This window comes from Pararge aegeria, chromosome 10 (assembly GCF_905163445.1).
Source record: "Pararge aegeria chromosome 10, ilParAegt1.1, whole genome shotgun sequence".
Taxonomy (NCBI): Eukaryota; Metazoa; Arthropoda; class Insecta; order Lepidoptera; family Nymphalidae; genus Pararge; species Pararge aegeria.
This window is the reverse complement of record NC_053189.1, coordinates 1,183,552-1,195,835: the sequence shown is the minus strand read 5'-3', so window position 1 is coordinate 1,195,835 and position 12,284 is coordinate 1,183,552. Positions and strand designations below refer to the sequence as shown.

Genomic DNA, 12,284 nt, shown 5'->3' with positions numbered 1-12,284 from the left:
CTTTTTACTTTTTAGTAATTCTGGCAACATAAAATTTAAAACAGATGAAATAAGAACCGATCATATCTTAGGGTATTTACTCAAAGTAAAATTAATTATGATTTGTTGGGTCATAATAGTAATCTGGGCCATCGCTACATGTGCTTAAAATCAAGCGATTCGGTTCAAAAATGTAAAGCATTACGGCTTACATTTTAGTACCAGAAGTAACAAAATAACCGCAGAATGCTAAGACAGAATGACATTGTCAATAAAAAGCCTGACAATGAATGTCAATTTGTTTTTGTTTGACATTTGATAAATATTATCAAAAAAAAAACGGCGACTGATAAAATATATTTGCACACGTAGATAATTCACTACTCCGTTAAAGTAGTTTTGGTTTCAGCCGTACTTCAAAGATATTCCAAACAAAGCGGTAACGAGTAATATAATAAATTAAAATATATTAGTTTATTCATTTAAAATAATATAAGTTTTTATTTTTATTTCTTACATTCACTTTTGCTTTAAACGTAACTATACACTTTTATAAATACATATTTATAAATTGATGAATATTGTGTAGATGAGTGGTGAAAGCAGTACTATCCTAGTGACCGGAGGATCTGGTCTTGTTGGACAAGCTATTAAATATGTAATTGATGAAGAACAGGAATCTGGTTCTGGTGATGGAGAAACGTGGATTTTCTGTGGCTCCAAGGATGCTGACCTCAGGTAACATGAATATTTAATGTCAGTGCACGAAACGTTTTTTGTCCACGTTTCTGATACGTACCGCTAGCATGTGGAAGGCCCTCCCGGCAACCGTGTTTCCTGCCACATATAATTTGAGTACCTTCAAGTCGAGAGTGAAAAGGCTTTTCCTAGGCAAGCGTGCTCCAACCTGGACCTCATCTTTGCTTTCTAACAGGCATGATTGTTGTCAAGCACTGGCCTATCGTTGTTAAAAAAAGATATATATTTTTATTACACTTATTAAAGGCTGAAAACTGAGGTATATATCCCATTCTAGCTGGGCATGGGATTTCTTCTAAGAACCTATATATTTTAGATTATAGAAATTAAAAAAAATCTATTTGGCAGGGACCGTGCACAGACCGAAGCCCTGTTTAATAAACACAAACCCACCCACGTGGTACACCTAGCTGCAATGGTTGGTGGACTGTATCATAACATGGCACATAATTTGGATTTCTTTGTAAGTTGTTTCCTCATTTATAACTATTTATCTACTGCTAAATGGTTAGCATAAGATATTACAAGGTTATCCAGTCTGACTCCATGATTTTTTTTTAAGCTATATTTGTGTCACACGTGTGTGTGTTAAGCTAAAGCACAAAGACAACAAACAAACAAATTCTCACCTGATGTTAAGTAATGATGCAGCCTAAGATGGAAGCGGGCTAGCCTGTTATGGCAGTCACAAGCCATACTCCTAATAGGTTAATATGCAACATTGTATCAAAACACTTAATTGCTTTGCAGAGCATCTTTGTCGGTAGGTCTGTAACTAGCCTAACAGCCTCCCGCTAGTCAAAACAACAAACATACATACATCCATACTTAAAAATAGCAGCAGTCTTACTTTTGCATATTATATTATTTATGGATTGTATTTGTCTTGCAGAGAGAGAACATGGCAATAAATGACAATGTGTTGAATGCTAGTCATAAACACAATGTGAGGAAGGTTGTGTCATGTCTGTCCACGTGCATCTTCCCAGACAAAATAACTTATCCCATAGATGAGACAATGGTAAGTATTACACTAATCACTAAACTAAAAGGAATTATTCCTTGGGCATATATATTACACATTATTATACACATTTTTGCAAATGGATGTTTATCATTATTATATTTGATATAAATGATTATTATACAATTGATATATAATAATTAATAAACCAAAATGGTGAAGTAAAACATTATGAGAAAACCTGCATGGTTAACTATTCTCCAAAACATACACATTTTTGCAAATGGATGTTTATCATTATTATATTTGATATAAATGATTATTATACAATTGATATATAATAATTAATAAACCAAAATGGTGAAGTAAAACATTATGAGAAAACCTGCATGGTTAACTATTCTCCAAAACATCCTCAAAACTGTGTGACGTCTACCAATCAAAGTCAAAGTCTGGTCAGGGTGATGGACTACAGCCTAAACCCTCCTTGTTCTGAGAGGAGACCTGTTCCCTGAAGTGGACTGGTAATGTATTAAAAATGATAATAAATAAATTTACTACTATGTATCCCATACTTTTACCTATTATCTGCACCTTTGTCCAGTTATTTTTCAGAGTATTCTATTTGTCACCAGTACTGCTAACGAGAGAGCACCAAAAGTATTTTTACCACTTTCTTGTCCTATTTCTATGATTATCTTCTGACTTGTGGCTATCTCACGGCTAAGTTATCTTTGCCCGACTTCACTGGACACTATCTGTATTCAAGCCTCATTTATATATAAAAAATTTAACAAGATCAATTTGGCGATTGGATCAATCCCTGCTTTCTGAGTACAAGGCTGTGGGTTCAATTTCCACAACTGGAGAATGTTTGCGTGATGAACATGTTTGTTTTTAGTGTCTGGGCGTTTATCTGTATATTATAAGTATTCATGTCATCTTAGTACCCATAACACAGGCTATGCTTACTTTGGGGCTACACTGCAAATTGCAATGTGTGTATTGTTGTAGTATATTTTTTATTTAATTTAACCCTTACATAGATTGCAAACTATTATCTTTTAAATCCTACTCCTGCTTTTCTAGAGTAAAATAAACCTATATCTATCTCAAAGATTCAAGCTATTTCGGTGCCAAATTTTACCAATTAATGCAAGAAATGTAACTATATGATATAATGTTTTAATGTTATAGATCCATAATGGCCCCCCACACTCTTCAAACTATGGGTACAGCTATGCCAAACGCATGATTGATATACTCAACAGGTGAATATTTAATAAAATACTTCAAATTAATTTTATTAATAGGGTTTTCATGTTTTTTCCATAATTACTAATTTTTTAAAATCTAAAATATGTTAACATTGTTACTTAAGTGTATGTAAGATAAGATTAGTTTTCTCAACATACTCCTGATACTTATGTAATAGATATAAACAATTTGTAACGTTAAAATTGTCAGTCTTTGTATACATAATTTAATAAATTTGAGTGAATTCATTAAATTCAAAATTCATTTATTTCAAGTAGGACTACTTTTAATAAATGACTTTTGAATTTGAATTTTTTATTTATTTTGAACTTGAATAGTGTATAAGCACTTTTAAAACGTCATTAGTCTGACTACCACGTATGACGTCAATGTCGGATCAGGGGTTACAGGTTTATTAGACTACTAGTATTTTATACTATATAAGATTGACGTGAAAAAATGTATATTTTTCTTAGAGTTACTTCCAATGACTGAGGATGTGTGCCCCTCCCGTCCCCCCTGTTTATCTGTCTGTTTGTCTGTTCCAGGGGCTACAGTGAGCAGCACGGGCGCACGTTCACGTCGGTGGTGCCGTGCAACGTGTTCGGCCCCAGCGACAACTTCTCGCTGGAGTCCAGCCACGTCATCCCCGCGCTCATCAGGAGGATGGACGACGCCATGGCGAACGGTGACTGCCTACCGTCATTATCAACCTACTAAGATAGCCCAATAAACTACACAATGGCTCAAGTTGTAATAGTTTTTATGTATTAACAATAGTTTTCTCAGCCAAGTGTGCCGTGTGATAATGGCATATCAGAATACAGTTATCACACTTTTTCTTCCCGCGGGTGTCGTGCGGGGCGACTAAGGGAATTTATTGGAGGACGGGTAGCGGGACTGTGCTACTACTACCGTCTATAGCCTATCACCAATCCGTCGGCCCAGCGTGGTGATGATGGGCAAACCCTCTCGCTTATAGCCTATGTAACTTAGTAATAGTTTAGCTTTCTTTTGGCGGTGAAATGGTTGGATCAGTCCAGGACTTTCAGAGCCCATTGAGTACACCAACAAAAAAAATATTTCGTCTTTTTAATGTTAGTTTAGATACTCCAATGTTATATCTGTGCCCGTGCTCGCAGGCGCCGCCACGTTCGCGGTGTGGGGCAGCGGCAAGCCGCTCCGGCAGTTCATCTACTCGCGGGACCTGGCGCGCCTGTGCGTGTGGGCGCTGCGCCGCTACCACAGCGTGGAGCCCATCATACTGTCGGGTCAGTGGCCTTGTAGCCAACCGCGCTTATGAAACTACAAACACTATAACGCGTCGTTTACCCACATCCAGTGGAGTGCATAGAGGGTATCCACAGGGTATGCAGATGACATAGAATGAAGAAAATGAGTTATAAAAAGCCTAACCTTAAGTATTTATAACTCGTACGGCAGATTTTCTTCATTTTATATCATCTGCATACCCTGTGCATACCCTCTATGCACGCCACTGGCCACATCAAACACTATGTCACAACACTGCTTGTCAAAGTAAACATATATAAGAACCCCCTACTTTTGAAATCGTGCGCCATATATTTGAGACGACATATATTGAGGGAAAAAAAATGTAATTCGCCATTTCGTGGTGGCGGCCATGTTGAACCAATTATCATGCACACACACGCACACATGCACATACACCCACAGACACGTCAAACTTGTAACACGATGTTCAATGAACTCGAAACGGTTCCTCGTTTGCGAGCGAGCAAAATTTGTACTAAGGCTACTACTGTAACAATTGGAAGATGCTTCGAGCTGGTACTGCGTTCGAATTTAGGTATTTGGCGCTCTTTTATACTATTATCAATTAAGTTCAGTTGTTTTGGCGTGATTAAGTACTAGACTCAAACACGCCAAAACAACTGAACGGATTCAATAGCGTGATTTAGGGTCTATTAGCCCAGCATATTGCACCTCGCTACTAAATTAATGTACTGTCTGGAATATATGAAACAAGATACCTGCTGACCACAGGGTCTCTTCTCAGAGGGAAAATGGCTTAAGCCACATCAGCCACGCTGACCAGATTTATACTAGTTAGCCCAGTGTGGTGGACTACCAGTGGCGTGCACAGGGTCTTCGACCAGGGTATGCATAAAGCAGGAACATGGCATAAAATAAAAAAATCCCCCTGCAATACGGGTTAGATAAAATGAATTGGGTAGGCAGTGCTTTTGTGCATATATGAAGTGCACGCCACTATGGACTACAGCTTTAACCCCTTCTCATTGTGGGAGGATACCCATGCCCTGTGGTAGGCAGGTAATTGGTTGATATGGTGCCTTTTGAGGGTGTTGTAGAGAACTTTAAGGGGTTTCTTCAATGTTTTTTCAACACAAGTGAAATTTAATTAAACAAAATAAATATGTTGATATTACACACTGTATCTGCGTCGCCAATCCCTTTTCCTTGGCTGGAACTTGAAAGTCGTGTGTCGTGATACTAAAATCATTTTATTTGTATATCCCCAGTGGACGAAAAAGACGAAGTTACAATAAGCGACGTAGCAGAAGCCATCAAGAAAGCTCACGGCTTCCAAGGACAGATCGTCTACGACACTTCCAAAGCGGACGGACAGTACAAAAAGACCGCTTCCAATAGCAAACTGAGATCGCTGTACAAAGATTTCGAATTCACCCCCTTCGATGAAGCTATGCGTACCACGGTCACGTGGTACAAGCAGAACAAAGGGCAAGCTCGGACGTAGATTTACGTTGAACCCGTCACGAAACTTGGAGCTGCACCGAATTGAGTGTAACTTTTGAGGTTTGTTCAGTGAAGTGGCTGCGAAGAGTCTGTCAATATTGCAGCTTTGGGAAAAAGAAATAAAGAAAAAAACATTAATTTATTTGTATGTTTGTATGTATGTTGTTCTTTGAAACATGTCGTTATTTCAATTCGTTTATTGCGTAAGGCAAAAGAAATTCAAGATAGATGACAACTTAAATGTTAAAAACATAAGAACGTTAATCAACCTTGCCTTGACTTGTATCTATGGTCCACTTCTTTTTATAACATTTCATTTCATTTTAGTTGAATCATCATCGAAAAGTCATATGTTTTATTTGTACAGATCATTTTTTTCACGAGTTTACTTCTTTGTATTCATCATAATTATTATATCGTAGTATCAATCCATGTTTCTTTCTTTTTTTATTTATTGATATTAATGATTTGTATAAATTGTAACTAGCCCTATAGTGTTTTTTTTTCTTATGTTTAATATAAACTAGATTATGAGATGTTGGAAATATATATGTATTAACATGAATTTTTAGTACCATATTATATTAAACAATTTCGAAAATTAGTGCGTAAGTAAATAAATAAGTGTACACTCAACGTTGAAGATTATTTTTCATTTTAGTAAAGGAAAGTTTTGAAGTTTATTTTTGAGAACAAATAATCTAAAGGCAAGAAATATTTTCTTCAACATTTTAAGTCGGTGCCAAGTAAAATGTATGGATAGTTGAGGTGTTCTCCAGGCACCATTAGCAACTTTTTTTGCATACAAACCATATACAATAATCGAATTGCGACCCGTGCATACTTAATATTGTGTAGTTCCGGTCCGTGGTCTTCAAGATCAGTTTCACTTGACCAAATGGTGCTTATCGAAAGCAAATGCTCATGTTACTTTAAAAAAGTCTCACATCGCTATAGGGGTCTTTATGATATGCGAATAGTTCCGTTGATGTCTCCAGGATCCTTTCAACAGATCTTGAAAGGATGAACCTGATGGAAATGAAACCACATGGAAAGTGGTACCGTAGTTTCAAACAAAAAAATATTTATTTATAATTTACTCAATGAACGGCAGCAATTCACTCAAAAGTTGGTGCAAGAATTTAAAGAAAAGCAGAAAAATAAATATTATTTTAACAGTGTAATGTTTTTTATTTAATTCAAATGTATGAATAAAAGCGTATGAAATTTTCAATTTAATATTTACTTACCATTTAATGTGGTCAAGTAAGCAGTAACATTATGTTTTATGTAAGTTAAAAAAAAGGTAAGTATGTATAATAACAATATTATTTAATATTAGTTAATATGTTTCATTATTTTTTTAGTTTTTAAACAATTAGATTAGATTTGCATTTTTCTCAGCCAAGTAACCTTTATAGTTTCTCTCATCTATTAAAGGTTAGATAACTGTCTCGTTAAGTCGAATGGTTTGCTCTACAGCCTCTAAAGTAATATTTCGGTTTTCCTTGTATACATACACACGTTGTATACATCAGATTTTAGTAGTCTTTTGTTGCCTGAAAAGAATAACATTCAATCCATCCCTTCCATTAAAGACAAATGTTAAATTTTTGTAATCGGAAACGCCTACGGATATTATCTTAGCAATGTTACTTATAAGTAGAGATTTAATACTGCGTAACATTGCTCTGATAATATCCGTAGGCGGTTCCGTATACACAAAAGTATGTAATATAAATATGACATGAAATAAAGAAATTTCGGGATTTGTAGAACACTACGTACAGTATGTAAAATAATACTCGTTAGTCAAGGTGAAATAAAAAACCGCAAAACAACACTTTAAACAATATATTCAAGCGGTCACTTGTCCAGTCTGCATATCGGGTTGTCCTGCACCATCTGCAAGTCCACCTTGGGCCCCACCAGGTCGCGGATGTTGTTGAGCCCGTACTTGATCATGGTGGGCCTCTCCAGGGACAGCCCCCAGGCGATCACCGACACGTCTTCGGGTAAACCCATAGGTAGCAGCATTTCGGGGCGGAACACTCCCGAGTTGCCGATCTCGATCCATTTCCCGAGACCTGAAATATCACCAAAATGATATGTAATAAAATACCGTGGGGTGATGTCAGATCAGATTACAAATTTCAACCTCTTCAGAAATGCACAAAAAAAAATTAAGTACCAGCAGAATTTTAAGTCAAACTTAAATTTTTTAAATGTATTCTTTAATGGGTCGGGTCAAACAGAGGAAACGTAAAGAACGAGGCCCACTATCAGAAGTCATTTGAAATCAAATTAATTGATTATTTTTATTTATGTTTTTTATTGGTTTTAGTATTTCTTTATATCTCTAAACTTTTATACCATATGGGTATAATATTACATTGCCCTATTTTAAAATATTAATTTAGTTTAGTTATACAACTAGCGGTGATAGCCCATCGGGTAGAACTTCGACTTCTCTTTCGGGGGTCAGTCCGAATCCCACCATTAAAATATCACTCGCTTCAACGGTGAAGGAAAACATCGTGGGGTAAACTTGCATGCCTGAGAGTTCTCCAAAATGTTTTCAAAGGCGCGTGGAGTCCACCGAACCGGACTAGACCGGCGACCTTAATCCCTTTAACTGTGGGAGGAAACCCGAAAACTCGAAATGGGTTGATAAGATGCATGCAAACGGCGGGAGCGACATTGTTTTACACTATGTGAAGATGAAGGTATGCGACGCCACCCACCTTCATGGAAAGCGAAGATCTCCATGCTGGGCTCCGTGTAGGGGTTGTAGGCGGGCTTGAACTGCAGGCGCCGGAAGCCGAGCCGCGCGAAGAACGCGTCCAGCGTGCCGACGAGGTCGGCCAGGCCCAGCCCGCGCGCCGCCGCCACGCCCTCCACCTGGTGGAACTCCGCCAGGTGCGTGGCGTCCAGCGACTCGTTGCGGAACACCTGCGGGCACTTCCTCGTGAGCCGGCCGCGCGAGCGACGGCCCGAGCTCGAGGTGCGAGCTACTCACTTTGTCGATGCTGAAATACTTCTGCGCGGTGAATTCCTTCTGCTGCGCCAACCGGTACAGCATCCGAGCGCTCACCGCCGTGGTGTGGGTGCGGAGCAAGTTCTTCTGCGCCTCCGCGATCTTCCACGAGTATCTGTAGCCCTGGTACAGTCACCCGAACATAGTGTTACCCATATATAGCACGGCAGCATGGGCAGGAGAAATTTCCTCCCCGGGGAAAGAACACAAAATTTTATCTTCACCCAGATTTATCAACCCTCCGAGCATACAGGTACAAATAATATCTACATAATATAGTTTAATAATGAAATAATATCTACATATAAACATTTCACGTTGCTTCTCATTATCTGGAACCGTGCTAGTAGCGAGGATTTACGCGGCACCCAAAACGGAGGCAGCCTTAACACTGAGTTGAATACTCTACTTTTCACACCTCGCGAAGCGATTAAATTAAGTTTGGGGGGGTTTTTTTTTACAATTTATATTTCGCAACTCTGTGGTTTGCGCTTCACAGGCTCTGGTCAATGACTGGGAAGTCATCATCCGTCACACGTTAGACGAACACGTTAGGCACGTACATAATACGTTAGAGCGAAATAGTAATATTTAAAAAAAACATATTTTTTTCAAACATGCCGTGCGCGACGTTGCTCATTCAAATCATAAAATTTTCCTAGGGACGCCAGTAAAAGATTACCTACCCGCTAAGCCTATAGTATGAATTGACTTGACCTTTCAATAATAGGCTATGTCATAAGGCATTGTCATGCTAGTGGTGCGAAAAGATAGACATGTTTGTATATAATGCCTAAAGTAGGGTACCTATAATGGTCTCGAAAAAATAATGTTAGTAATCCAAAATTGGTCCGATCAACTTACTTGAGATCCATAACCACCTTCGCTGTGAACCTTCTTAACCCTTTCCAAGTAATCCACAGGGAACTCCGTCGAGGTCGCAGGAGAGGATATAAAGAAGGTATCGTGGGCGTCCCGCGCCGGATGCTGTTGCGGCTGAAACAACGCGTCGAAGTTCCAGAAGGAACTCTCCACATACTGGTTCGTTGGCATTTCCGTGAAGCCCATCTCGAGGAAAATCTCACGGAACTCTGAACGGACTTTGAGGAGTGGATGGAGATGGCCACATTCGGGTGGTTGACCTGTATTAATAATAAAATAAAAGTCATTTAAATTTGTTGTCAATCTAACAGCAATTAAGTATGTAAATTTCCTGAAATGGCTACAATGAAAATGATTTTTTATCTGCTTGTATTTGTTCTTACATTTTATTAAATTTAAGTGTTTGTATAATGTGAAAACAATGAATAAAAAACAGGATTGTGGAAGAAAACAAGGTGGGTAAACATGGTATGGTACATAATAAACATGGTACATAATAAAAATTACCTGCAGATAAATTTGCGCTTTTAATGTTATTAAATTTACTTCTATAGTTTGTCATCTTAAGGTCATAACGAAAGTTAAAGCCAATAGTTATCAGCGAATATTTAAAGCTTATCAGAAACATATAATTTTACTCCTACAATTTTTTTTAAGTTTCACTTGTTTGGGGGTAAAAGATAGATTGTTTGCTATTACTCAGGACTCAGGACAAAACTTCTATTTCAAAGGAATTAGCACCGAACAGAATTAGAACCAGTCACCCCGTCTTAGTAGATTATATAGGGGGCTTACTACCACCACTGAAAGCAGTAGTACATAACTGAGTAATATACTTTTTATTGCAGGAAAACAAACAGTGGATAAAGGACACAGAAAAAAGCAACATCCTAATACTGCTTTTTTAAAATAATACTGCATATTTATGTAATGGTAGTATATAGGCTATAGTTTTATTTAATCTGGAAATTCTATTTTTGAAGGATAGATGAATTGTTTTTACTATAAATCTTTTACCTAGTGCATCAAAATTATATGGTTTAAATTGCAGCTCCTTCCATGCACCCGTTAATAACATTTCACTTGTTAAATCTGTTTCCATCTTCTTAATTGATGTTGCAAATTTAGGTCCTTTTGTTAGTACAAAACTTTTCAATGTAATTTCTTGGAGGAGTTTTCGTTTCTTATAATCGCTTCTTATATTATCTGGTATATTATCTATACCCTTTCTTATTTCGTTAAGATGGTCTTGCACTGAGTCCACTATGCTTTCTGTTTTCCGTTTGACTAGTGGAGCTCCACTGGATTTGTCAATAGCTATCCATCCTAAGGACATTGCTTTGCTAAAACCTACCTTTGCATTTGGCACAGTCTGAAAATAAGATGTTTATTTTTATTTACCTTAAAAATATTTCTCCTATGGGTCAATGCAAAAACCATACTCAACCTAATAACATCCCAGTGTGTTACAGGACTACTCTCCTGTAGGAGAGAGGGATTAAGAGCTTAGACCCACCATACTCCCCCAATGTGGATTGGATACCTTTTTTTCCGGAAGATCAATTACATAACTTTCTTTATCATATTATTTAAAAGTTAAATTAATATAATGCTAAATGGATTTATAACACTTGCTTTACTTGTGAAAGCCAACATTATGTGGTAATCTACATGCCTGAGAGTTCCCCACAAAGTTCTTAAAGGTGTGTGAAGTCTTGCAATCCACATTTGGCTAGGTTGGTGGAGTACAGCTTGAGCCCTTCTCATTCTGAGAGGAGACCAATAAGTTATTTTTAATAAGCAACAATAATTATTGGGCAGTAAGTAGTTTTTCATAGCATAGTGGATTAAATATCCCTGCCTCATTTATCTGCATATATGAAGATCCAGCCGTCAATTTTAGCTCTTTTCCCTTCTATCTTTTGAAACAAGGAGCATGTGTTCAGCAGTGGGGATTCAACTAGACAAATGATGAGGATAGTACTATCTAACCTTACTAGTTAAATCATTTATTACTAGAATCAATTGATATTAATCTACAAAAACAGTGGGCAGACCCAGTATACCTATGCTTCTAATACCTTCATAACTTCCGCCTGTAAAATCCCAGCGTCAGGAATACTCCGGTATAACACAGCTTCATGGCTGCCTTTCTCAGCGACCAGCTTACCCTCCTCAGTTAATTCCCACTTCGTACTTTTTACACCTTCCGAAATAACCATATCCAGAGCTTCTAAACTTTTCACAGCACCCACAATTTTTTGATGGTCTTCATTGAATTCACTTGCTAATTTAAGAGTGTCTACTTTATCAGTTACCTCTATGTATTTTAAAATTCTTTCATTTAACTCCATTATATTATTTTTAATTTATTTTTTAAAATATTTTTAGGTTATCACTACTTGAAAGTTTAACACCTGACATTGACACTTGACACGACATAGAAATCCAAAATGATAGATTGAATTTAGGGTAATTTTACATTGGCAGCCTAAGGGTGCGGGCGTTCTTACTTCTTTACTGAGAGCAACCGTTGTCACCCGGTAATGAGGGCACTGAACCGAATCTATTTCGCCCAGTTTAATAGTTTCATTCAAATTGATTTAAAACGCAAAATTGTTGAGCTATTAAATTTTGAAGTCTGAT

At 37.4% G+C, this 12,284-nt stretch overlaps 2 protein-coding genes across 3 annotated transcripts; one reads left to right on the top strand and one right to left on the bottom strand.

Moving 5' to 3' along the window:
* Positions 1–293: 293 nt before the first annotated feature.
* On the top strand, positions 294–6,209 carry LOC120626990 (GDP-L-fucose synthase). Of its 2 annotated transcripts, none has more exons than XM_039894825.1 (8): positions 294–418; positions 569–717; positions 1,087–1,201; positions 1,631–1,759; positions 2,900–2,973; positions 3,508–3,647; positions 4,102–4,230; positions 5,485–6,209. In XM_039894825.1, the coding sequence occupies exons 2-8, from the start codon at positions 569–571 to the stop codon at positions 5,718–5,720; spliced, it is 972 nt and encodes a 323-aa protein (XP_039750759.1). In that variant the 5' UTR covers positions 294–418; the 3' UTR covers positions 5,721–6,209. The 2 variants fall into 2 exon arrangements, with proteins under 2 accessions (XP_039750759.1, XP_039750760.1); XM_039894826.1 differs by having other exon boundaries at positions 294–471.
* Positions 6,210–7,557: 1,348 nt separating this feature from the next.
* On the bottom strand, positions 7,558–12,083 carry LOC120627036 (phenylalanine--tRNA ligase alpha subunit). Its single transcript, XM_039894876.1, has 6 exons — positions 11,720–12,083; positions 10,656–11,010; positions 9,621–9,898; positions 8,739–8,879; positions 8,464–8,671; positions 7,558–7,806 (listed from the first exon to the last, which is right to left on the bottom strand). Exons 1-6 carry the CDS (start codon positions 11,990–11,992, stop codon positions 7,586–7,588), a joined length of 1,476 nt encoding a protein of 491 aa, XP_039750810.1. The 5' UTR covers positions 11,993–12,083; the 3' UTR covers positions 7,558–7,585.
* Between the last annotated feature and the right edge of the window lie 201 nt (positions 12,084–12,284).

Excerpts from the sequence above, each read along its gene's own strand:
- LOC120626990 (XM_039894825.1), top strand. The coding sequence starts at position 569 with ATGAGTGGTGAAAGCAGTACTATCCTAGTGACCGGAGGATCTGGTCTT. Across the intron at positions 718-1,086 it reads TCCAAGGATGCTGACCTCAG|GGACCGTGCACAGACCGAAG; the intron begins GTAACATGAATA and ends TCTATTTGGCAG. Across the intron at positions 4,231-5,484 it reads GGAGCCCATCATACTGTCGG|TGGACGAAAAAGACGAAGTT; the intron begins GTCAGTGGCCTT and ends GTATATCCCCAG.
- LOC120627036 (XM_039894876.1), bottom strand. The coding sequence starts at position 11,992 with ATGGAGTTAAATGAAAGAATTTTAAAATACATAGAGGTAACTGATAAA. Across the intron at positions 9,899-10,655 it reads ATATAATTTTGATGCACTAG|GTCAACCACCCGAATGTGGC; the intron begins GTAAAAGATTTA and ends TTATTAATACAG. Across the intron at positions 7,807-8,463 it reads GATCTTCGCTTTCCATGAAG|GTCTCGGGAAATGGATCGAG; the intron begins GTGGGTGGCGTC and ends GTGATATTTCAG.